The 22400-nt window shown below is 31.2% G+C and overlaps 3 protein-coding genes across 5 annotated transcripts; 1 reads left to right on the top strand and 2 right to left on the bottom strand.

Annotated features, from left to right (window-relative positions):
* Window positions 1-976: 976 nt before the first annotated feature.
* On the top strand, window positions 977-3910 carry LOC106348934. Of its 2 annotated transcripts, XM_048776866.1 has the most exons (5): window positions 977-2641; window positions 2727-3334; window positions 3415-3569; window positions 3659-3736; window positions 3831-3910. In XM_048776866.1, the coding sequence occupies exons 2-5, from the start codon at window positions 3127-3129 to the stop codon at window positions 3876-3878; spliced, it is 489 nt and encodes a 162-aa protein (XP_048632823.1). In that variant the 5' UTR covers window positions 977-2641; window positions 2727-3126; the 3' UTR covers window positions 3879-3910. The 2 variants fall into 2 exon arrangements, with proteins under 2 accessions (XP_048632823.1, XP_048632822.1); XM_048776865.1 differs by lacking the exons at window positions 3415-3569; window positions 3659-3736; window positions 3831-3910 and having other exon boundaries at window positions 980-2641; window positions 2727-3398.
* A 2001-nt stretch (window positions 3911-5911) lies between these two features.
* Window positions 5912-8942, bottom strand: LOC106359724 (cytosolic Fe-S cluster assembly factor NBP35-like). The gene is made up of 2 exons (XM_048776863.1): window positions 8054-8942; window positions 5912-7975 (listed from the first exon to the last, which is right to left on the bottom strand). The coding sequence occupies exons 1-2, from the start codon at window positions 8172-8174 to the stop codon at window positions 7020-7022; spliced, it is 1077 nt and encodes a 358-aa protein (XP_048632820.1). The 5' UTR covers window positions 8175-8942; the 3' UTR covers window positions 5912-7019.
* A 491-nt stretch (window positions 8943-9433) lies between these two features.
* LOC111213290 (transcription repressor OFP5-like) lies at window positions 9434-11792 on the bottom strand. Of its 2 annotated transcripts, XM_048776864.1 has the most exons (2): window positions 10524-11792; window positions 9434-10285 (listed from the first exon to the last, which is right to left on the bottom strand). In XM_048776864.1, the coding sequence occupies exons 1-2, from the start codon at window positions 11463-11465 to the stop codon at window positions 10268-10270; spliced, it is 960 nt and encodes a 319-aa protein (XP_048632821.1). In that variant the 5' UTR covers window positions 11466-11792; the 3' UTR covers window positions 9434-10267. The 2 variants fall into 2 exon arrangements, with proteins under 2 accessions (XP_048632821.1, XP_022570732.1); XM_022715011.2 differs by lacking the exon at window positions 9434-10285 and having other exon boundaries at window positions 10375-11785.
* Window positions 11793-22400: the final 10608 nt, after the last annotated feature.

Genomic DNA, 22400 nt, shown 5'->3' with positions numbered 1-22400 from the left:
AATTAATTGTAAAAACAGAATATAACAAGATATAACAAATAGAACTAATAAACATATATAAGAACATAATGAAGATATTGTTCTCATGATAAAAACAAGATATTAAAGTTATTGTATCAAAATAAACATAAAATCTTTTTAAATTAATAGTAATATGAAAATATCCGACCAAAAGATGCAATACAAAACAACATAACAAAATAAAAACATATAGAAACAAAATAAAAATTGATGACCTAAAATAAAATTAAAAAAATTAGAAAATCTACACTACCAAAATAAAACATAACATAATGTAAAGTATAATAGAATAGATATATTATTGTGTTGTATTTGATAAGAGAATACAATATGCATATATATAGTGGTAACATTAACATAATGTTAACACTAGATAATGCTAACTTTCCTAAACACTTAATGTAAATATGCTAGAATATCTTGATAGTAACTTGTTCTTCAAGTCTTTCCTTTTATTCTTGAGGGTTTTCATGGGTTTCACAGGCTTCACAGACTTGGTCCGTAAGATACATATCTTCCGGCCCAACATATCTCTAATACTCCCCCGCACGACAAACGTGGGATGCAACACGCAAATCTGCAATCACAAAGCAGACCACGTATGTCGTGGACACTATGTCGAGGAAAACAAATCAGTAGATTCCTTCGAGAATAAACTTCAACTTAGACAAGGAGGGATGAAATCTTCAGCTCTTCTTCGGTCTTGACAATGAGAATACATCTCGTGGGCGCAACTGCAACTCCATAAACAATTATCCTTGACTTGGACAGTCCATAACACGGACTAAAAAAAAAAACTGACCTAAGAATTTGAGCGTTCAACTAGAACTCCCCCGTAATGGTTAAACTATAACCAATAAATCCCAAACTATGAGAAAACAACTCTTGAGAAATTTTAAACTATAGAAAAATTTCAGATAGAAAATAACCCATGTGAAACTACAAACCTTAACCCTCAATAATTCTCAAGCATTCACCAAAATAGAAAAAAAAATAATAATAATAAATCCTTTGACTTAAATAACATACTTAACAAAACCCTGATACTTATTATTAAGAAGTATCCCTAATGAGAGAACTTGACGTTGACGTCTTCGTCTGGATCGTCGTCACCACCTTCTTTGCCATCATCAACACCACCGATGATAAGCATCTTCGAAGTTTAAAAACTTATAACGCGGAAGCTTAATTTTGATCCCTAAGAATCGAATGCTCTGATACCATGTAAAGTATAATAGAATAGATATATTATTGTGTTGTATTTGATAAGAGAATACAATATGCATATATATAGTGGTAACATTAACATAATGTTAACACTAGATAATGCTAACTTTCCTAAACACTTAATGTAAATATGCTAGAATATCTTGAGAGTAACTTGTTCTTCAAGTCTTTCCTTTTATTCTTGAGGGTTTTCATGGGTTTCACAGGCTTCACAGACTTGGTCCGTAAGATACATATCTTCCGGCCCAACATATCTCTAATACATAACTCCATTAAATAATCTCAATAATCGAGTTATGAAATTTAGTTAATTGTAACACGAATAAGGTTAATATACGATAATCTGAATGAAAGATAAAATAAAACAGAGTAATCACAATAGTAATGATTTCTAACCAAATTTTTTCAAGTAAAAATAAATATTAAACAAAATACACGAATCGGAAGGACCAACCCTAGTTTATACAAATGAGACAATGGTACAAAGATATCATCATATTAGGACAATAATACTGAATTTTTTATTCTATATTTCCAATTTTCCCTGATATAAAAGTCTAAAAAAATCCGTATTTGGTAAGTAAGCCCACACCATATACTAGGTTTTATTAGGCGCATTAGTTTGGTGTATACAAAAAGAAACCCTAGTCCGACGTATGGAGGACTTGCCTGTGAGATTTGTTAGAGATGATGTTGGGGAACGATGCGGCGGAGACCTCTAAAATAGAGGTGTGGTGGGACATGAAGGACTGTCCGATTCCGGAGGGGTATGATGCTCGTCCGGTCCGTCCAAGTATAGAAAGGGCGTTCAATAAACTAGGCTACAGTACTTGTCCTGTCTCCATCACTGCCTATGGCGACCAAAACCAAACCCCTTGCCACGTCCTGCGAGGGCTGTCTTCCACTGGAGTCGCTGTTGCACATACCAAATCAGGTTAGTCTTTCTCTGATGTTAGTATGTATATTATAACAAAACCACCCCTAGACTTGAAATTTTATGTTATTCATCCATATATTCACAGAAAGCACGCGTTCAGTCATGCATCGGGATATGGTGGAGTGGCGAGGTCAAAATCCACCTCCGGCTACAATTTTGATCATATCCGATCAAGTGGAAGGTGACTTCTCCTGGGATCTTGCCCGGCTACAACAGCGCACTAGATACCACCTTTTTCTGGCTTATTCAAGCAAGCCTTGTAACGATTTATTCCTGCTCCGTTATGCAAATTGGCGCTGGGAGAAATTACTAGAAGAAGAAGGAGGCACACCACCACTTGTGGCGACGGGTGGATTATCATCTGCTGCCGTGTTTTATTGCAAATCGTGTAATTTCAATTGCCAAAGCCTGAAGACATTCAGGAAGCATCTCTCGAGTTATAAGCATGGACTGGAAGTAAGCAAAGCATCCTCTCTCTCTATATATATATATCTCAAATTCTTTTGTTTCATAATCTGAGCATAAACTCTTTGTCGAGCAGGATGCTATAAATTCTCCGGACTCACGACTCTTATGTGTAACGAAGACTTGGGCAAAGAACTACCCGGCCACGCCTGAACACGCCACAGCTAAAATACATGTGTTGTGGGACATGAATGACTCCCCTATTCCCGAGGGGTATGATGCTTGTCGTGTCCGTCCAAGTATAGAAAGGGCGTTCAAGGAACTAGGCTACACAGGTCCTGTCTCCATCACAGCCTTTGCCGACCAAAAACAAACCCCTGATCACCACCTTCTTGCGCTCTCTTCCACTGGTGTCTTTTTTGCTCATACCCTTCCCTGTTAGTGTATCCCATTTCCCTGCTGTTATATAATTAGTGTTTAATTAATTTTCAACTGAAATTGTTTCCTTTGTTGAAATAGGGGTCTTACACAGTCGCATGATTACAAATTTTGAGGAATGGGCAGAAGATAATCCTGCTCCGGCTACAGTTATGATCATATCAGATCGACTGGGTTGGCGCATGTCCCAATCATCACTTCTACAGAAGAGTAACTACAACTGTCTTTTGGCTTATTCAGTTAGGCCTTTTGTAAAGCCAACCCTGCTCACTTCTGCTGAGTGGCTCTGGGAAAGCTTACTTGCAGGTGTTTTCTTTGTTCTCTCATCTTCCAGTACTACATTACCACTGAACTAATTAAGCTAAGCTTTTTTTTTTCCTCCCCAGTTTCAGAGACAAAAAGACACACTCTTCAGAAGTGCAGTGGAAGTGAAATGGTTGTTGCATCTACCGGTATGTTTTATTGCGATTTGTGCGACTGTCATTGCAAAAGCCTGGATGATTTCAAGAAGCATCTCTCAAGAGAAGAACATACACATGAGGTACGCATCCTCTCCCCTCTCCCTCGCTGTCAATATATAGATTGTCTAGACTACAACCTGTTTAACTCTTTCTACTCGTTGTCAAACAGGACAACATAATGAATACGCATTTTCAATCTTTTCGTCACCGGCATAGGCAATTTAAAATGTCCAAGTACCATGATGAGGCAAGTTTTTTTACTTAATGATAATATATAGATTCTCAACAGAGGAAAACATGACTAAATACTCATATGTTTCACTTCATATTACATGTTGTAGGTAGGATATCCTCCCAAGACCAAACGTACGAGGAAAACAGATGAGTAATATAAATCAGTGTTCTAAAACCTCGCTCGCTCTAATCTTTTTTTTTTTCTAGTCTATGTTTCCCTTTGAAGTATTTATGATAAATACTTCAAAGGGAAACATATGCTTAGACATGATTCTTGTTTTTTTTTCTGTGTATGGATGATGATATTAGCAAATGGAAGTTGATTTATATAGTGATGGTATGCATGTAGATATTAATAGAATTGTTCATGTCTTTTGATATATTGGGTGCGTATTGTCATTATTACTTTTAATGGTGAATTTAAGAGTGTATTGATCATGATTTCATACGTTAGTGTGTGAGCAAATTTTTTTTAATTATTAAATTTTTTGTGTTTTTTTTGTTTTTTTTTTGTTGGGTAAGTTGGATGGCGAAAGTTGTAAGTAGCAGTTATAGAATCTGCATTTTTAGATCATAATATATATGCTGTGATTTCATATAGAGTCTTATTATTTTTAGTTGTCGTCTGAATTAAGAAGTATTAACGGTATTATTTGTTTTAATCGGAATACATAATTTATAATTATCAGAATGTATATATATACATATATACTGATTATTTATGATGTATATTTATGTTACGATTAATACACAACGGTAGTGTTAATCTTTAAGGAATAAATGTTAGTGGGTAAAACCAATATGTTACACCTAACGTTGTGTATTAATCGTAACATAAATATACATCGTAAATAATCAGTATATATATGTATATATATATATATTCTGATAATTATAAATTATGTATTCCGATTAAAACAAATAATACCGTTAATACTTCTTAATTCAAACGACAACTAAAAATAATAAGACTATATGAAATCACAGCATATATATTATGATCTAAAAATGCAGTTTCTATAACTGCTACTTATAACTTTCGCCATCCAACTTACCAAAAAAAAAAAACACAAAAAATTTATTAATTAAAGAAAATTTGCTCACACACTAACGTATGAAATCATGATCAATACACTCTTAAATTCACCATTAAAAGTAATAATGACAATACGCACCTAGTATATCAAAAGACATGAACAATTCTATTAATATCTACATGCATACCATCACTATATAAATCAACTTCCATTTGCTAATATCATCATCCATACACAGAAAAAAAAACAAGAATCATGTCTAAGCATATGTTTCCCTTTGATTTATTAAATTTATTTCTTTATTTTTTAATAGTTATAGTATATGATTTCATTTTTTTATTCGTAAGGAACTTAACTTAGTTTAAATATAATAATTTTTTGTAAAACAAATTGAAAAATATAGACTGAAAAAGACGTCTTCAGATAAATAGACTTTATTGTAGGTCTACGAAACCCTAAACCACAAATCTCAAACCCTAAATGTTTTGCTTGATAATCAAAAAGTCTCATTTATACAAAATATAAACTACTAAACATTAATATGCAGATTTAAGTTAATAAAACAAAAAAAAACAAAATCTAAAATCTAACCCTATGAAATCAACTACTAAAAGACATAACATGTTAGAACCTTTTGTTTCTAAACTATGAACATAATCTAACACATGATAACCAAATTAGTATATATTCTTCAAAATTGTTCGATTATATGAAATTTTAATTTATTTATTTCATATTATCCATTATATTGATGATTAGTTAAAAATATCACAATAATTATTTTTATACATTTTCAAAATTAAATTATTAGATCAAATTAGAGTGTAGACTACAAAACAAGTCTATAAAATAGACTTCGTAGGAAGTCTATATATATGTAGACTTCTTTTATTACATGTAGACTTCCAAATGATAGAAACGTAAAATACATTTCTGTTTTTTGTTTGGTCATAAGGGTTAAATAGTACTTTCATTACTCCTTTAGGTTGGTTTTACAATTGACTGAAAGTGGGGTACACTTTTACATTTGACTTGAATATTTGGGTTAGTTTTAGCAAATGTCCCCAGAAAAAAAACAAGAATCATGTCTAATTTATCTATCGTTTCCTTCTGCTTGTTTAAATTTAAACTAAACTGAAGGGTGTCTTTTTCGATTTATTGAATTTCTGTTTAGTACGATTATGATTAAATATGCAATTTAATCATATTTTAGAATTAATCTTTTACCTTTCAGCGATATTACTACAAGAAAGCATGCACATAACGACAGCTACATTTGTCATTAGCTGGGGATTACGATGAATTAAAAACGACGAATTAACAACGAATCATAATTCTTAGTTAATCTTTTGACATTACAGAAGCATAGTCATACATTTGTAAAGTTTTTCTTTCGTTGTAAAGTCCTCATAAACAATCGTTGTTAATTGGTCGTTAAATTTCATAGGTAAGCTGTTGTTAGACAGGTAAAATTACAATACTTTGAAGGGTTTGTTACAAATTGCTGCAGGGCTGGCTTGTGTTGGGTAATGGCCATGCATATGAGTGTAGCATTGTTAGGCCTGAATTTCGTACTGAATAATCAAGAAACGAAACCTTGCATGCTTTCTTTATTAAAAACAGACTGAAATTACAATATAAAAAAGAGACTGATAACAGCTTACAAAAAAAAAAAGAGACTGATAACTATTTTCATACTGTAATAACATGTAAAGCAAAGTGATTGATGGTTGCAGGCTTGCGGCTAACAAATATGCGATTAAAGAAGATACAAGCCTGTACACATGAATTACGGATGCAAATGTAAACTATTAGAGATAAATTTGGATATCAAACCAAAATTGTGAAATCTGTGAAGCACGCAAAAATTATCGAGATAGTCTGAATACTTTCTAGGTGTTTCACATAACGGGTTTCACAATCTTAGTTCGCATGATACACATCTTGTTGAGTTGTTGTCCAATTTATTTTGGATATATATATAAACCACCTATCTAGGATCAGGTTTTACAAAGAATTACCTAACATGTGTGTCGGTTCATGTTGAGAAGATTTTCTTCAGTACATACCTATTTAGATTCAATTTCGGTTAAATCTAATTCTTGTTTCTGTCTTTCATCTGTTTGTTTTATCTTAGACGTTGTAGTTCAAAACTCTTGTTCGACATGTGAAGTAATGCCTAAAAACTTACATAAAACACCTTAACACAAACAAAGGCTGCTCTCACTTATATAGAAAAAACGCTGCTGTCACATCGATTTATGGGGTCTCTTTGTTCTCTCCTCCACTCAGGTCTTCCTTCATCTTTATGGAAGCAACAACTTTCTCTATGATGCTCTTAAGCGCAGGCGCGCTGACAGAACACTTGTTACCCTCAAAGCATGACTTACCTCGCTCAGCTGCTCTGCCAAGCTGTGGATCCAAAGGAACTTTCCCTAGAAACGGCACTCCCATCTCCTCACACATTCTCTCAGCACCTCCTCCGCTGCTGTCAAACACTTGGCTCCATGCAAAGACACCATCTAGAAGCTCAGGTGCATTCTCTCGTATACAAGAGATCATGTCTTGCGTCACGTCAACGGAAGAGCCGGTCTCTGTCGTCAGCTTCATGAACTTGACATCACTCAACGGTTGAATTAAACCACTCATGTTCTCCACTACACCTAGCACATTGACCCCAATTCTCTTGCAAAAGTTCACTCCCTTTCTAACGTCGGCCATGGCGACTTCCTGGGGAGTTGTAACGATGATAGCACCATCGATCCCCGTGTCTAAAAGACACTGGACGATGGTGATGTGTTTGTCTGAGGTGCCTGGTGGGGTATCAACCACAAGGTAATCAATATGATCTCCCCAGTCAACTTCTTTCAAAAACTCTTTGATTTGAGCGCTCTTGCGTGGACCTCTCCAGATGGCAGGCTCATCATCAGACTCGGAGTGCGTGAATGATATGGACAGGACACCGAGGTTGGGTTCCACATAAACCGGGCTCCATCCGTAGTTGCTATAGTGAAGCAGGTGCCCTTCGCGTCCTAACATTTTCGGCATGCTTGGCCCGCATATATCTAAGTCCATCAGGCCTACTTGATGGCCCATTCCTGCTAGGGCAAACGAGAGCTGAGCTGAGAATGTGCTCTTACCAACCCCTCCTTTGCAAGAAAGAACCAGTATCTTGTGCTTCACGGAAGCCATTCTTTCAGCTATAGCAACCAAATCTTAACCAAGATATCGCTTAATATCACACTGGTATCTAACATAATAATTGTTCTAATTGTCACAAGGTAGATTTGAACCTGGATCAGGTCCCGTAGGAGCAGTGCCAGTGGCACATGCTTGTTGATTAGGGCAATCTGCGCAAGACTCTGACTTTCCAGCAGTTTCGGCTAGGGGACCTGGGCAATCTATTATCACCATGCATAACAAAGAACAATAAAGCAATTATTAGGTTAAAACATAGAATAAAGAACCCATGAGTATCTCAAGCAAAAAAAGACGCTGAAAGATTGGATTTGATATTGCTTATGCTCGTTGGCGTTCTCTGGAATCTTTCCTTCATCCATGTCAACTTGTGATGTCTGATTAGTTCCTTACAAAGCTGTGAAACCAGCGTTAGGTATTCTAACCAAAGCTTATTGTATTTATATCTGATACTTTTCAACGAATATGCGTATATATACACGTTTAAAAGAAGCCCTAAGAAGAATTAGTAAGTCAACAGATTAAAAACGGAAAAGTGTTTTCTAGACAACTGTCAAATTTCTTGTAAATACAAATTAATAATAATTGTTAATGATGTAATTATATAAATCTCTATAATATTATTTGAGAAGTCAGTTTACTATGTGTCACGCTCATGTTAATTCTCACGATAGTTTATTACTCTGATATCTTTAATGAATTTAATTTGTTATTATAAAAAATTTCAACTTTATTTGCATTAAAAATATTTTTATATAAAAAGACAATTTTTTCACGTCAGTCACATATTTACATATATAATTAATCTTAGTCAACTTAATTAAACATGTGTTTCCTTTTTCCTACTTACATATTTACATATCTTACTACCTTAATTAGAAATTAATGTTAAATTATTAAGATTAAATTTAGTCGCCTTAACAAAGTATATGTTTCCTTTAATTATTTATTTACATATTTATATATCTTACTACGTTAGTTAGTAAGATAGCTATACAATTTCCTACATTAATTAGGAATAATACATTTTTGATAAGTATAAAATTTCTTGTTTCCAAAAGAAAATCTCTACCTAACGTGAATATATAAAATTGCAAGTGAAAGGAATATTTAATCCATTATATAAAAATATATAGTAATTTATGTCAATTCATTTATTAATTTTTGTTTCAATTTTAATATTTTCCAATAACATATATAATAAAAATATTCACATAATAAAAAAACGAAAAATAAATTTTCAAAAAGGAAAGAAAATCTTTTTTCTTATAAATGTACGAGAATAAACATTTATTTTATATACAATGTTACTTCATTAAAAAAAACGAAGTTCACAAAAAAAACAGTTTTTACTTCATTAAAATATGTTATTTATGTCAATCTATTTTTCAGATTATTACAAAGTATAAGTACATATTTAAGATGAAGAACTAAGATAACACAATAAATAAAACTAATCAAATTTAGTTTAACTAAAATCAGAAGTATTATACATCAATTTGAAGAAATATGTAACTCAGTATATCCCATAAAATGAGCAATTTAAAAAAATCCAGGTTTTTTATTCCCAAAATCAAAAGTCTAAATGTAAAGAAAAATATTAATTGAAAATTTTACTCCGCCCAAAAAAATACTATGGTAAAATTTGAAAAAATAAACACAATCCGATATATCCAAACATTAACGAAATTAACTATATATTACATATCTGAATTACATGTCTAACTAAATTACAAAGTAACTAAACTTAAAATAATAATATTAATATTTTTATATTATATTAATTTTAAAATATTTATACATGTGTATGGGCACGGGAAAGTCACCTAGTTGATATAATTTTTTGTTCAATTTTTGGGAGTTTGAGTTTCGTATGATTAAAAAATTGCTAAACCAAAACTGAATAAGAGTATAAAACAGCAACCTCTATGCACAAACCTGATGTTGGCATGCAAATCTGTGTCGGTGATTGAACAAGCTCATGAATTTTTATGCTTAAAACCGGTATTTTTCTTTTGCGTTTTATTGGTCCTGAGCATGAGAACACTTCCATTGCAAATATTCTTAGCACTATATATTTTGAGATGTTTTTGAGTGAATATCTCACCATTTAAAACCTCATTCATTGAAATATAATTGTCTGTACTAATCTTTGTGAGATACTCAATGTTAAGAACCTTTGCAATAAAGTTACTCTAAGTAAAGGAACATGTCATTTAAGGTATCACGATTTTATATAGCCCCTCTGTTTCTTCTGGAGCTGATTCCAGGGAGACTTCAGGTCATGTTCAGATGTCAAACTTGTGCCTCTAGTGGAAGATGGGATACTGTTATGGAGGTGAGAGCACAAAGAGTAAGCAAGAAGCCTGGATGTAGCATGACTGAAGTCAAAGGACTAATAAACCAGTAAACGACGTGCTATCAAATTTTCGTTATAACCAAAGAAGTATGAAATTATCAGAATTGCATCTTAGAAAGTGTAAACTATTAACAAATCAGAATAATTAATCATCCATAGATCTTTATATTACTATTCTACACCAACATCAATAAATCATTATGCACCTGCTGAAACACATTGATGATCATGTCATGATACTCATCAGTATTGAGTCTGAGATAACAAACCAGAAGCTCTTTGAGTTCTTCAGGGCGATTGATACCATTCTCCATGATCATCTCAATCATTGAATCTCTAAAGTCCTTTTGAGGATCGCTCGAGCATTTCACTACTGCAAAGCTTTCATTCTCCATCTCCTGCTCCTTTGCTCTCAGTTTAGCCTTCTTCAAGTCTTCAATAGCTTTGACTCTGCATTTTTCGGATGATCTTGGTGAAAAGACTCTAACCTTGCTGTTTTCTTTTGTCCCTAGCTCCCTTCTTAGGTACATAGATTTCCTCTGTTTGTCAGCCTTCAGCTTCACTTCTCTTAGTTTTGTTTCCTTGAGATGCTGCCACTGGTGAGCCACAAGAGTCTCTCTACTGTTACTTGTACCTGTCCTTCTCGCTGGTTTCTTCACTTTAACCTCTGTGTTCTGTTCTGGTCTCTTTGGCTTTTGTTCGAGAAGCTTTTGATCACGTCTCTCACATCTCTGCTGCCTATCTCTGTTCACCTGAATTCTTGGCGTCATGATCACAGTTTCTTTGTCTCCATCCATTGTCTCTCTTTGGAAATCTCTTACTTTCTTCCTCACACTGCTCATTATCTCTTCAAACTTCTCATTTGACTCCATATTTGCTGATCTTGTTGTAGCGTTCTCCTTTTCTGCTGATACTCTTTGTAACCTTTTGCTACTCTCATGAGTATCATTTTGACGTTTAGTAGAACTCAAGGAAGATTTTGAAGACATCTTCTGGATAGCTTCATCATCATCTTGCTTCTTCTTCTCTTTTGCAAGTTTTAAGTCAGAAGAACCAGTCAGCTTTGAAAACCAAGAAACATGATGAGCACGAGACAACCCTGGAGAAGAAGAAGAAGAAATAGGTTTCTTTTTTCCCCATTTCATCATCCTAAATGATATAAGAATCTGAAAACAATATGAGAAAAATGTAAGGGATATATCTAGAGGTTAATGTTGTTATATGGTTAGGCCTTTGTGTTTAATAGGGAGATGAAAAAAATGTTGTCTTAACGGCTAAATGCGAGTTGCAGTTTGGAAAAAAAAAGAGAACCAAAGTCGCCTGAAGAATCATGTGACCACTTTTAGCCTAAGTATTGGTTTTGTAATCTCTGGGTATGTTATGGAACTAATACCAATGTAGGGGACCAGTTTTTATCTATCAAAAAAAACAAACTTCATTGATGACAAAGACTTAGGCTCCCTCTCTCTTTCTCTTCTTTCTGAGTAACGTGACAAACCCAAGAACCACAAGAATCATCCTATCTTTTAGTTTGTACTAGCTGTCTGAAGATGGAGCTCTTAGCTCATGGATTCATTTGGCTATACAATTGTTACATTCACATGTTTACATCCCTAGTCATTTAGCAAAACCGGTATAAAATCAGCCCGACCGATATAACAATATGATTGGTACTGGTCCTGCTCTCTCCTGGTCCTAGACTAAGAGATATTATAATCATGAAGATGGTAAAGTTATAAAATTTAGAGTTATCTGGAAGTTAAAGATTTAGTGAAGTTGATGTGTGGTCCTGATTTTGAAGAACAGCTAAAATCTCTCCATAAGGATATATCACCTACCTTGAGGTATGGTTTGTGTCATCCACCACCAACTTGTCCATGATTTTAATTTAATTTTGTTGACTTTTATTTTTTGTTTCTTCTATTGTAATATACCCATCAAAATGGGGATATTAAAGGTTTTTATTATTATTTAAATAAGTTTTTTGTTTCTCTTATATTGTAAAGACTTGACATTGAAGCATTATCAAATTTGCTTATTTCAGGTTCTTCTACTTTCCCATTTGAAAAGGGATACTAGAAAAAATACCTCATTTCATATCTTTAAAAAATATACTTTTTACTAAGAGCATCTCTAATGGTAATCTTTAAGGGGAAATCTTTAAAGAAAAAATAATTAAATAATCAGTGAACCTCAATAAAAGCTAAAAATTAAATCCTTAAAATCCTTAAATAAGGATTCTTTCTTAGTGTGTCACAAAAAAAAGAACTATTTCTTAGTGAATCTTTTCACTATTTGTGGGCACCCACGATATGTGGCAGTCCATTAGTAGATATTTTTTTTTATCTGAAAAAAATAATAATTAAAAAAGCAGAAAAACATTTTTTCTAAGGATTCCAATAGGGGTATCACCATTAGAGATGTTCTAAATCATGTAGACTTAAAAATTATAATATTTAATATTAGTTTTCTTTTGAACGTCATTTGATTTTGTGATTTAAACTTTGCCTATTGTATTATTCTAGTTAAGCTAATAACATTAATTTTGGTTCATAAATATTATCTTTCTCACTACAAAAATAACAAAATTGTGTATGAGATATCTAACTTTAATTTCAGATTATTTTTTATGTCTTTTGGAGACCTACCATATGATTAAAGGGACAAGACGTTATTATTTGTTATTATTTCACGACTATTTCAAACTTGTTGATAGCGATATTGATAAAGAAGAGTAAATGTTGTAAATTAATTTTACTTTAATTGATATAATTATCAATTAACACATAGTTTCCCAAATTTCTTTGACTGATTTTGTACAAACATTTAAGACTTCAACGACTACGTAAAAAAAGTCACCTTTTGACAGTGAAGCGGTGATAGTAGCTCGATTTTTGTTTACCATGTCTCAATTTCTGTTTTAAACAAATGTGTCAATAAGATCATTCACCAATGCAAATATGGAATGTTTTGTTTGAATAACATATCACTGGTAATAATCTGCGCCTCGTGAGTGATAAGATTATTAATTTTGTTATTTCTTAAAATAAAAAGATATTAGGTTTGTTTAATCTAGATATCAGTTCGGTTTTAAGTTTTTTTTAATCTACTAAAATATAATTATCATTCTAAATTAATATTTATTTTTTTATTCGATTAAAATAATTGAAGTTTTTAGTTATTTCAATGGTAGCCAAAAATAATTATTATTTGTTTAGTTACATGTTATATGAATTTTAGACAGTCATGATGTCGAACCAATGATTTAATAATATAATTTCTAAATGCATGAAAAATCAAATCAAATCTGGATAATAATTGAAAAAAAAATTATTAATACGAATCATTTCATTACAATTTGGTCGATGGTGAAAAAACAATAAAAAAATATTCGAGTTTTCAATAGAATTAGAATCCTAATTTGTAGTGAATATTTAGGTATATAGGTGTTCACGTCAATGTGCACATGTATGTAGGACTGGACAAAATTTCTGTAAATGTTGATTTGATTTGTTATCATTTTCGATCTGAACATAGAATTCGGATATCCATAACTCTACAAAGCAAAACAAATATTAATATACAATATCCGTAAAACCGAAACAAATCACAAATATTAATATTTTATAAATGTATATTCGACAAACAACATATGATATGATATCAACCATCGTGATATTTTAGAAGTGTATATTCGACAAACAACATATATCATATGATATGAAACAAATCATAAATATTAATATTTTAGAACTCGTACCTTTTATTGAAAACAGTCGTTTTTTTTTTCCAAAATGTTTATCGTTGGTTTGCAAATTGCAACGTACGATTTAATATTTTTTTTTTAAAACATGCGTTTAATATCTTGACGACGATAGAGAATTTTGATACTATTAAATGCTGAATATATGCGGTCAACATACAGTTTAATGCTTACGTTTTTCACCAAAGGAAGTGAAATCTTTCGGTATATATAAAACAAAGAAGCATTATTTCAACCTGCGCTTCTCATAAGCGAATTAAAACTCTAGTTATAGTGTTAAAAAAAAGAGAGTTTTAGAAATGATTCAGTCAAGATATGTTTTCTTTGCTTTCCTTGCTCTTTCCTTTTTACTTGCAGGTTAGTCTCATTGGATCTAAATCGTTATAAAATTTTATTAATTTATTTATTTGTTTGTTATTGCTATTCCCCAAAAGTCAAAACAAATCTTGAACATGTGTTTGTGTTGCAGATGTTGAAGCTACAGAACTGGTGAGTGATGGTTCGATTTTTTCTCCCAACAAAGGAGCAGTCTCATTGTGTTGCAACGATCACCCCGTAGTTGGAGTATGTGTTAATAGAAATTGCAACAAGTGGTGTCGCCAAGGTTGTGCCTCTAAGAGAGGTGGCTTTTGCAAGAAGAAACTGACGAACAAAGTTTGTCACTGCTACTGCTAATTAAAACTATATATAAACTCTATGTTAAACTCTTTCATCCTGTTCTTTTTTTCTACTTCAAAATATAATATAATTGTATGCTCCTTATACATATATATATATATATATATATATATAAATGGTACGAATGGTTACCGTGGATTTGGTAATATAAGATGGACGGAATTAAAGTACGGTAAGGTTCATGCGATTTGTGAGACATGTGCGGTTTCAATAAAAAAAGTAGTACGGTTTTAATAAAATAAATAGTGCGATTTTGATAGAAAAATATTGTAATATTAGTTATTTGAATATACGAACCTAATAAAATGTGTTTATTAATTTCTAGATAAATAGTAAATATAATGTAAAATATTTTTTTTAATCCACAACTTTTTTATTCAAATTTAAACTAAAACCAAACCATCTGTTTTGGTAAGTTAACCAAGTATTTGACCATCAGATTTAGTTCAGACAGCAAATGAACATATAGCATCTGAAAGGTATAGTTGTTTTTTGGAAAATTCTGGATACTGAAAAACATTCAGTGTTACAAATGTATTTAAAATATTAGTTGATCCTTAAACTGCAGATAGGTTAGAAGAACCTAGCACAAATGTAGTTTATATTATTACATTGCTTAGAAAGAACAAAAAAGTGCTTAACAGCCCACCTTCTAAAATAAGTGATAGTTTTTTTGTGGCGCCAGTTAAGAGATTTCGATGATGCTGAGTAGACACCAAACGTAGGTGGAAACATACATTATTCAATAGACGGTGTTGAAAAACTTCACACGTGACATAAACAATATTTTTGGTTTGGTATATTGGAATGATCGTTTATTTCGGCACAATTAGATATCAATAAACATAAGGGGAATTGCCACTAATACCACTTTCTTAATACCACTTTTCAACTTTACACTTTTCAATTTTACCATTAAAATTTTAATAGGTAAAAAACTATTGTACCCTAACTAATCAAAAGAAATGGAAAACCCATCATCGTATCCAACCTGGCCAACGCCTCCGCTTATGAGTCCGTCACCGCCGAATTGAGCTCGATGCTCATCGAGAATCGTCAATCCGCCATTGTTATATCCACCTCCATAGCTGTTCCCATCGGCTGCATCGTCATGCTCGTCTGGTGAAGATCTGATGGTTCCGACAGCTCGTAACGTGTCGAGCAGCTTAAGCCTTTGGTGATCAAACGCCTCTTCTTACGAGTCCGCCGCCGTATATTGACATCTTCGATTCGCCTCAGCTCATGTCTTCGCCTGCTCAGGTGAACTCATCCTTTCCAATTCCAATCCCTAGATGATGGATCTCACGCCAATGACGAGTTCTCCACGAAGCTAACATAATTTACAAGCTCAAACGAACAAGACGATTTCTCTCCCAACACCTAAGAAACGCTAACAAAGGTAAGAGGATAATATATGGTGATTTTCGTCTCTTTCTGTAATTGTAGGTTGGTATATCAAATTCGATCAATTTCTAGGAAAGAAGACGAAGTTTTGAAGTTTTTCTCATGAAGTTTTCAAATCTCAAATTTATAAGACCTTATAAATTGGGTCCTTTGGAATCTTACTGTTGATCTGTTAGCAATCAAAATACATAGAACTTAACATATATTTAAATCATGAGAAATTAATAATTTAAGATTAAGATTATTCCATGATTTCTTCTTCTCTTGGTTGATATGTTAATGTTGTAGGAAATTACAAAGGTGTGGTATGAGCTTTTGGATTTAAAGGATGCTGTAGAGAATATGTGTGATGATATACATATCAAGTACCTCACTTTCTTGAGGTAATACAATGATACCATTTGTAGTTTGACTAGCAAGGTTTAGTATGTGCAGTATATGAGGTGGAAGGTTGGTGTTTTGGTAGTGTAATGTTATGTTTGGTACTATATGAGATTCATTTTTTATGTGTTGTTTGTGTATAATATCTATAGAAGCAGTGGAGATGGAGCATGAGTTTGTTGAGTTACCAAAGCATATTATTTTTGAATCTTGTTTTTGGAAGTGAGTGATGATGCGTATGAATAACATGTGATTGGCTTGCGCTCAGATTTTAAAGATCGACGAGGTTGGTGAGCTGTTTGAAGAAGCAAGAGGAACTCTGAACAAGAATGTGGTTTGTATGATCAAAGAATTAAATATTTATAACTCTTTATAAAAATTGCAGAGTTGGCTTCTTTATACATCCTTCTCTCTCATTTTCTTCAGATATCTCTTATACTAAACCAATTGTATATTCTCTTACGAGTTGCATAGTTGAAGAGATTAGTTCGACATGTAAATGAGTGTGGTTCCAATCGTTTCTTTTATAGAAGAATGAAATATGGAGAAGCCTTGATATTCTCAGATCATGTTAGTAACAACTAACAAAAACTGAGTTTTGCAAGTACAAACTCTATTGGAACTAGATTCAAATGATTTACAAAGCTTTATAAATTAGTTTATAAATATTTATAATTAACTTATAGACTGCAGTAGATATTTTATAAAGTATTACAAATCTATTTATAAACCTATATGAATCAATTTATACATTCTTGTAAAACAAAATAAAATATCTCAAGTCTGCTGATTGCTTGAAGAGCTCATCAACTTGGTGCTCCCCAATCCGCCATGGCTCTGTGATGATGATGCCTTCTACTCCTCTTGCTCGGCGGTTTGATTCAGCTGAATTCACACTCAAAGAAGACTATAACGACTTCTTTCTGAATGTATGTTTCTTAATGTCTCAAGAAACATTCATCCTTCAGATTAAGTACTAGTAACAAGCAACTATCTTTTAACAATGCTTCATTTCTTAATATACTTACAACGCTTTGTCATAAACTCTACACCTGATTTCATGAAATAAAAAGTTGTAACACTTCAAAATACCACTAACCTGATTCTTCTGATATGTTTTTTGGCTGAATAGATATTTCTCTAACAGCTTAAAAAGACTCTCTAAACTATTTATAAATCTTTTGATAAAGTCTTATAAAACCTTTATATTTTTTTGTAAACCCTATACAAACTCTTCAAAACCCATTAAAATCTTTTATAAACCCTTACAAATCTTTTTTTTGTCAACATTCTTTTCATTTAAGCCTCATGGGCTGAAATTATGGGCACATGTCTTTCGTCTTAAAGCCCAACACTTTGATACACAAGATTAAATTCATAAAAATAAAGAACACGTGCATGTTTTATAAAGAGATGATGATACGTGGCAGATTCTGAGGCACATGCGGACAACGAACAATGCTCCACCGCTTCAGACCCCACCGCTTCAGCTCCACGAACGAAGAAACCTCCTTTGTCGAACTTACAAATCTTATATGTCTTAATAAATGGTTTATAGACTCCTACAAATAATTTTACATATCCTTATAAATTATTTTATAATGGTGTATCAATTTTATAAATTATTTTTATAAACTCTTATAAATTATCTATATACCTTTATAAACCCTTATAAACTATTATACAAACCATTATAAGTTATTTTATAAAGCTTTCTAAATGGTTATAGACTCTTTTAATTGATTTATAAACCTATACAACTCTTATAACACCCCTTATAAATTGAATATATGCTTTCATAACATTTTTATAAGCTTTTATAAATAGTTAATAAATTGCTTTTATAAATAGTTTATAAATTTATAAATTATTTACATTCATCAATAATCATAGATCTACCCCCATTGGTTGATCTGAGAAAGTGAACCATAGATCTTAGAGACATTTATAAATCGCTTATAAACTTACAAAAATGTTTTATAAACTTTTGTAAATGATTTATAAACTCTTATTTGCCCTTTAAATTTCTTTTTTCTTCATTTTTATCTTCTTTCATGTGTTATTGCTCTATATCATATACTGCAAAAAGTAAATCCACAAATTTTGTTCCCATTAACTTTTCTTCTTTTTATATCCTTGTTGAACTAATTCTACAACACTGTCAAAATCTATGTCATTAAGATCTGAATGCGTTGGGGTCACCAAATGTTTGTATTCCTTAGAGAATCCAGACATTGTATTAACCAAAAGATGTAACAAAAAATAAACAAGTTTTATAAGTTTCCCAAATCTCTAATTTACAAATTTATAAACCCATATAAAACTACATTTATAATCTTTTATAAAATGCTTCACATTATTGACCAAGACACCGATTGGATAATCACTTTTGGATTGTCTAGTGGATCTGTTCCAGCTTCATAAATCCTCAGATGAATCACGAAGATGTGCAAAATTCATTGCTATCTAACTGCCTAACGAAATAAAAAGATAATGTTAACTTTTAATCGTGTAAAGATACCTTATCCAAGCATAATATTCATGTATTTTGGTAACAGTCTTACAAAGAATATAGGATAACACAACACAAGACTTCTCATGTTCACACGTTTATATGTTGTTCTATAGATATATACGATGAACTCTTGTTTAATAACTTCTTTTATAACACCTTGTTTAATAAAACTCTCTAAATGATTATAGACTCTTATAATTGATTTAAAGACCTCCGGTTGATTTCTTAACATGTATATACCTATATAAACCTTGAAAATAATTTACATACCTTTATAAACCCTTTAAAATTATTTTATTAACTCTTATAGATTGTTTAATAAGCCTTTCTAAATGGTTATAGACTCTTATAATTGATTTAAAGACTTCCAATTGATTTCTAAACATGTATATACATATATAAACCTTATAATTATATACATACCCCTTATAAATTATTTATAAACATTTATAATTTTTGTAATAAACATTTATATATAGTTTATATACTTTATAAATTGTTTTATAAGCCTTTCTAAATGGTTATAGACTCTTATAATTGATTTAAAGACCTCCAATTGATTTATAAACATGTATATACCTATATAAACCTTATAAATTATATACATTCCCCTTATGAATTATTTATAAACTTTTATAATTTTTGTAATAAACATTTATAAATAGTTTATATACTTTATAAACTGTTTTATCAGCCTTTATAATAGGTTTATAAAATTCATAAAAATAAAAAATAAATTTTTATAAATGATCTATAAACTCTTATTAATTATTTATATATCCTTATAAACCCTTATAAATTATTTTACAAACTCTTATAAATGATTTTTATAAGTCTTCATTAATTATTAGAGACTCTTATAAATTATTTAAGAGACTTTCTAATTGATTCCTAAACCTATAAACCATATAAATTGTATACATACCCCTTATAAATTGTTTATAAAATTTCATTATGTTTTTATAAACAGTTATAAATGGTTTATAGACATTATTAATTGTTCTATAAACCTTTATAAATGGTTTAGATACTCTTACAAATAATTTATAAACCTTTATAAATAGCTTATAAACTTTACAAACCGTTTTATAAATGATTTACAAACTCTTATTTGCTTTTCAGCTTTCTTTTTTCTTCATTTTTATCTTCTTTCATGTGTTATTTTCCTATATCATATGTTGCAAAAAGTAAATCTACAAATCCTTGTTCCCATTAAATTTTCTTCATTTTATATCCTTGTTGAACTAATTGTACAACACTGTTAAAATTCATGTCATCAAGATCAGGATGTGTTGGGGTCACCAAATGTTTGTATTCATCAGGAAATCCAAGCATTGTATTAACCATAAGAAGTAATAAAGAATAAACAACGTTTTATAAGTCTCTACAAACTTCTAATTTATAAACCCTTATAAAACTACATTTATAATCTTTTATAAAATGCTTCACATTATTGACCAGGACACCGATTGGATAATCACTTTTAGATTGTCTAGTGGTTCTGTTCTAGCTTCATCAATCCTCGGACGCAATCTCAAAGATGTGCAAAATTCATTGTTATCTAACTGCAAGACGAAATAAAAAGATGATGTTAACTTTTAATCATGGTCTAAAGATTCTTTATAAAACCTTGTAAAGCATTGAGTTGTACTATCAATAATATCTTAAAACCCAGATTTATAAGAGGTTCTAATTCTTTAAAATACAATGTTCACTATTCAAAAATATTTCTCCTAACCAGAACTATTCAAATGACAAGTCTAAATCAATCTTATTTGTTTTTTGAATAACAGAGGAAAGAAAATCCTAAAATTACTTGAACCCAGATTTATAAAAGTTTATAATTTTTTGAAAACTCAATGTTCACTATCGAAACTCTTTCTCTTAGATCGACCAGTTATAAACCAACCTTCGTTGATTTTTTTTTATAACAGAAAGAACAAATCCAAAATATTACTTGAATCGAACAAAAAAAAACACAAATTAGAAACATACCAGTGTGAATTGTGGAGAGGAGCCAACATCTTTGAGGTTTTGAATCGTGATTCTCGTAATTGCTTATCACCAGATACGTGAGAGAGAGTGACGATGGAACTCAACGGAGACGACGACGGATCTCGACGGAGATGACGACAGATCTCAACGAAGAGAGAAGAAGGATCTCAACGGGGAGAGAGACGATGGATCTCGAAAAGAAGGACGGTGGATCCGACGGAGAGAGAAGAAGGATCATGACGGTAGAGAAGAAGGAGACGATAGATTGAAGATAAGGTAGGGTTAGTTTAGTCATTTACACATTAATGAATGTGGTATTTATGAAAATGTCCTTTGAGTGGTGGTATAAGTGAAAAGTAGTATCAAGAAAAGTGTATAAGTAAAATTTCCCCTAAACATAAAATTAACTTATAAAATGGTTAATATATGTCAAATTTTAATTTAAGAAAATATTTTAGATTCCAAATTTTGACCCTAAAATAACTAACATTACTTGAACTATTGAACATATGTTACCAAATCATAACTAATGAACAATTAATCATGCTTACAATCTATATTCACTTATCTATGTGGAAAATAATTTAATTATATTAAATTTAAATTTATTTGATTTATAATTTTTTAAATTTACACACTTTAAATTTATTTTCTTTCAATTTTTTTAAATTAAAATTAATTTTTAAAAGTAAATACATCAGTAGATTTTTCAGGATATAATCATAAAACTGTTTACAACTTTTTATTTATTCACAAAATATAGCTATAGTTTCATTATCCTCTTAAGGCCGGTCCAAAAATTCAAAACTTTGTATTTTAGTTCAAATATTATCATATTTGCAATCAAAGTAACATATTATTTAAATATTTTTGATCCAAACTCTAATACAACAATATGAAAGTGTTTAATATATCTTATTGTTTGATCATTACAAGTGTCACATTTAAATTTTGCAAATGTACCTTCTTCTTTTATGTACAACATATTTTTTGTTCAAAATACAAAGTACGAAACGTTTGAATCATGTTTATCATAAATTTTGTTCTCTTATATATTTAGTTTTAATCTATATTTGATTATTTAAATTTGGTTTTTTTATAAAAAATTTTTAAAACATACGGAAAAGTAAACTATTTTTGATAAAGAAGAAAAGTTTAAACTCACTTTATATATTTTTAAAACATTTGAAACTTATTTTTATAAAAATTCACGTGTATTAAAACGACAGAATTGACTATGACAAATTATTTTTTGAAAGTTCTAAAAAGCTCGAAAAGTACTATAGCCTTATAAAGACCAGGCCGGACTTTAAATTTGAGATCCAAAATATTTTCGGACCAGGCGGA

The sequence above is a fragment of the Brassica napus genome, chromosome A3 (assembly GCF_020379485.1).
Source record: "Brassica napus cultivar Da-Ae chromosome A3, Da-Ae, whole genome shotgun sequence".
NCBI classification, from domain to species: Eukaryota; Viridiplantae; Streptophyta; class Magnoliopsida; order Brassicales; family Brassicaceae; genus Brassica; species Brassica napus.
This window is presented reverse-complemented; position numbering and strand designations above follow the sequence as displayed.